The 2,081-nt window shown below is 36.9% G+C and overlaps 1 protein-coding gene across 1 annotated transcript in view; it reads left to right on the forward strand.

Annotated features, from left to right (window-relative positions):
• LOC101572667 (multidrug resistance protein 1-like) overlaps positions 1-2,081 on the forward strand; it is a gene marked incomplete at its 3' end in the record, with an annotated part of 109,232 nt that overhangs the window by 13,611 nt on the left and 93,540 nt on the right. Inside the window, exon 3 of the mRNA XM_023708704.1 lies at positions 1,296-1,458. Coding sequence (XP_023564472.1) covers positions 1,296-1,458 — 163 coding nt within the window. The remainder of the gene's footprint in view (positions 1-1,295; positions 1,459-2,081) is intronic.

The following is a 2,081-nucleotide window of genomic DNA, read 5'->3' on the forward strand; positions in this document are numbered from 1 at the left end:
TCCCGCCGGCACAGGGTAGCCAGAAGCTCTCCCACACACTCACCGGACCTGGGCTAGGACTGACAAGAATAATTTCTTAATGTTATGAAATACTCTATTTATGCTTAGACTTTTTAAATTATCTCCAAAACATGTTATGTAGAGTTGATTTGTTCAAAACAGAATCCAGTCAATGATATGTTTCGGATATTTTGTCTCCTGAGCATACAACAATCTCATCCTCTTTCTCAATACTGTTGCATGTTAATAAGCCATTCCAGTTGTTCTAAGGCATGTCCATTCTGCAGGACTTTCTGATTGCTTCTTTGTGTCATTGAGTTACATAAGAGAAGCACTAAATTTCTCTCGGGTGGCTCTGAACCCATCCTTCTTACTGTGTTCTTTTCTCATCACTTTATGGATTCCAAAGAGTCCTTCCTTCCTTCTTGTGACATGCTTGAAAGTTAGGAGATCTGCCCTGGTCATCAATTATGGCCAGATTCAAACTTTTCAGGCAGAATGTTCCCTGGTATGTGTCTAATTCATTTTTCGCTTTCTACTTTGTATTAAGCCCAGTTATATTAAAATAATTAATGCTACGTTAAATCCCACTGGACAGCAGACCTTTAAGCGTTAAGTCAGTTGCTTGAACTGACAAAAATTTTCCTCATCTGGGTCCCAAGAGGGGCCTTTGTGACCTTCAAGTTTGTGCTTGTGAGATGGGAAGTGATTTCTATTCTTAAAAACCAGGGTAGCAAATACACGTATTGTATTTCTTTTGTACTGCTATTGAAAAGTTTTAGAATTCTCATTGGACATCACATAAGAAAACGAGACAGACTACATTCATTATGAGGAATTAGTCCAGAACTTACTCCTAAGATCACAGGAAATGCCTAAAATGATGGAGAGAACTGAATATTTCCTCTATGTTTTTGCCATATGAACATACATACATAAAAACTTGTGTTAAATTCTATTACATAAATCAGTCACAGAAAGATTAACAACAGTAAACAATAATAAAATAAAGCAGATGTAATAGTACACTGTATTCAGAAATTCTGGAAGTATGTGTTTGAACTCTTATTTCTCTCTCTCTCTCTCTCTCTCTCTCCTCTTTCTCTTTCTAGAAAGATAAATATCATTTCTGATTGTTCTATTCAAGTAGTTTACCAAAGGCAGACAGTACCTTAGACTGGAGTGGTAGCATGATAGTATGAAAAATGTTTGGATTTTGGGAATGTATTGAATAAAGAACAAACCGTTGTGAACATATACTGATTATACGTATGGTGTATTTTTTTCTTCCTAAGTTTCGCTATGCAGGTAGGCTTGATAGGTTTTACATGGTGGTGGGAACTTTGGCTGCTGTTATCCATGGAACTGCACTCCCACTATTGATGCTGGTGTTTGGAGACATGACAGACAGCTTTACAAAGGCAGAAAACAATATTTCATCCAACAATCCTAACCAAAGTAAGTGTTGTTTGTTCTGCTGATTCTGTTGAGAATGTGAAGAAAAAGACTTTGAATGATATGTCGGGGTCCTGAGTTGGTGAGAACTGTGGAAGTTTTACTCTGATTAGCAATGTTCCCACATGGGATATGTCCTGAGATTGCAGGAAATGCCTGAAACTGTGGAGAGAACTGAACATATCCACTATGGCATTTTCCATCCATCCATCCATCCATCCATCTATCCATGCCTGTGTTAAATTCCAATACATAAATCAGACACAGAAGGATTAACAAGAAATAATAATAACAAAATAAAGTAAATATAATACTATACTGTATTCAAAATTCTGTAAGTATGTATGTGTGGACTCATTTGGTCTCTTGCTCACTTTCTCTCTCATTCATTCTTCCTTCACTCTCATCTCTCTGTCTGTCTCTCTCTTTCTCTCTCTCTCAAATATTATATTGCCTTTTTCTCCTTTTGGTAAGATGATATACAACTATAGTTGAGCACAGGTAACTGAAGCCATGGAAAACAAAATTGTTGGTAAGGAGTCACTCGTCCTTTAGACTTCTCATGAGGTAGGAAGCAAGACATTTGACTATTTAAAGGAGCTACACAATATGATGTGGTAAAGTGA

This window comes from Octodon degus, unplaced genomic scaffold (assembly GCF_000260255.1).
Source record: "Octodon degus isolate 3935 unplaced genomic scaffold, OctDeg1.0 scaffold00481, whole genome shotgun sequence".
In the NCBI taxonomy this organism is placed as follows: Eukaryota; Metazoa; Chordata; class Mammalia; order Rodentia; family Octodontidae; genus Octodon; species Octodon degus.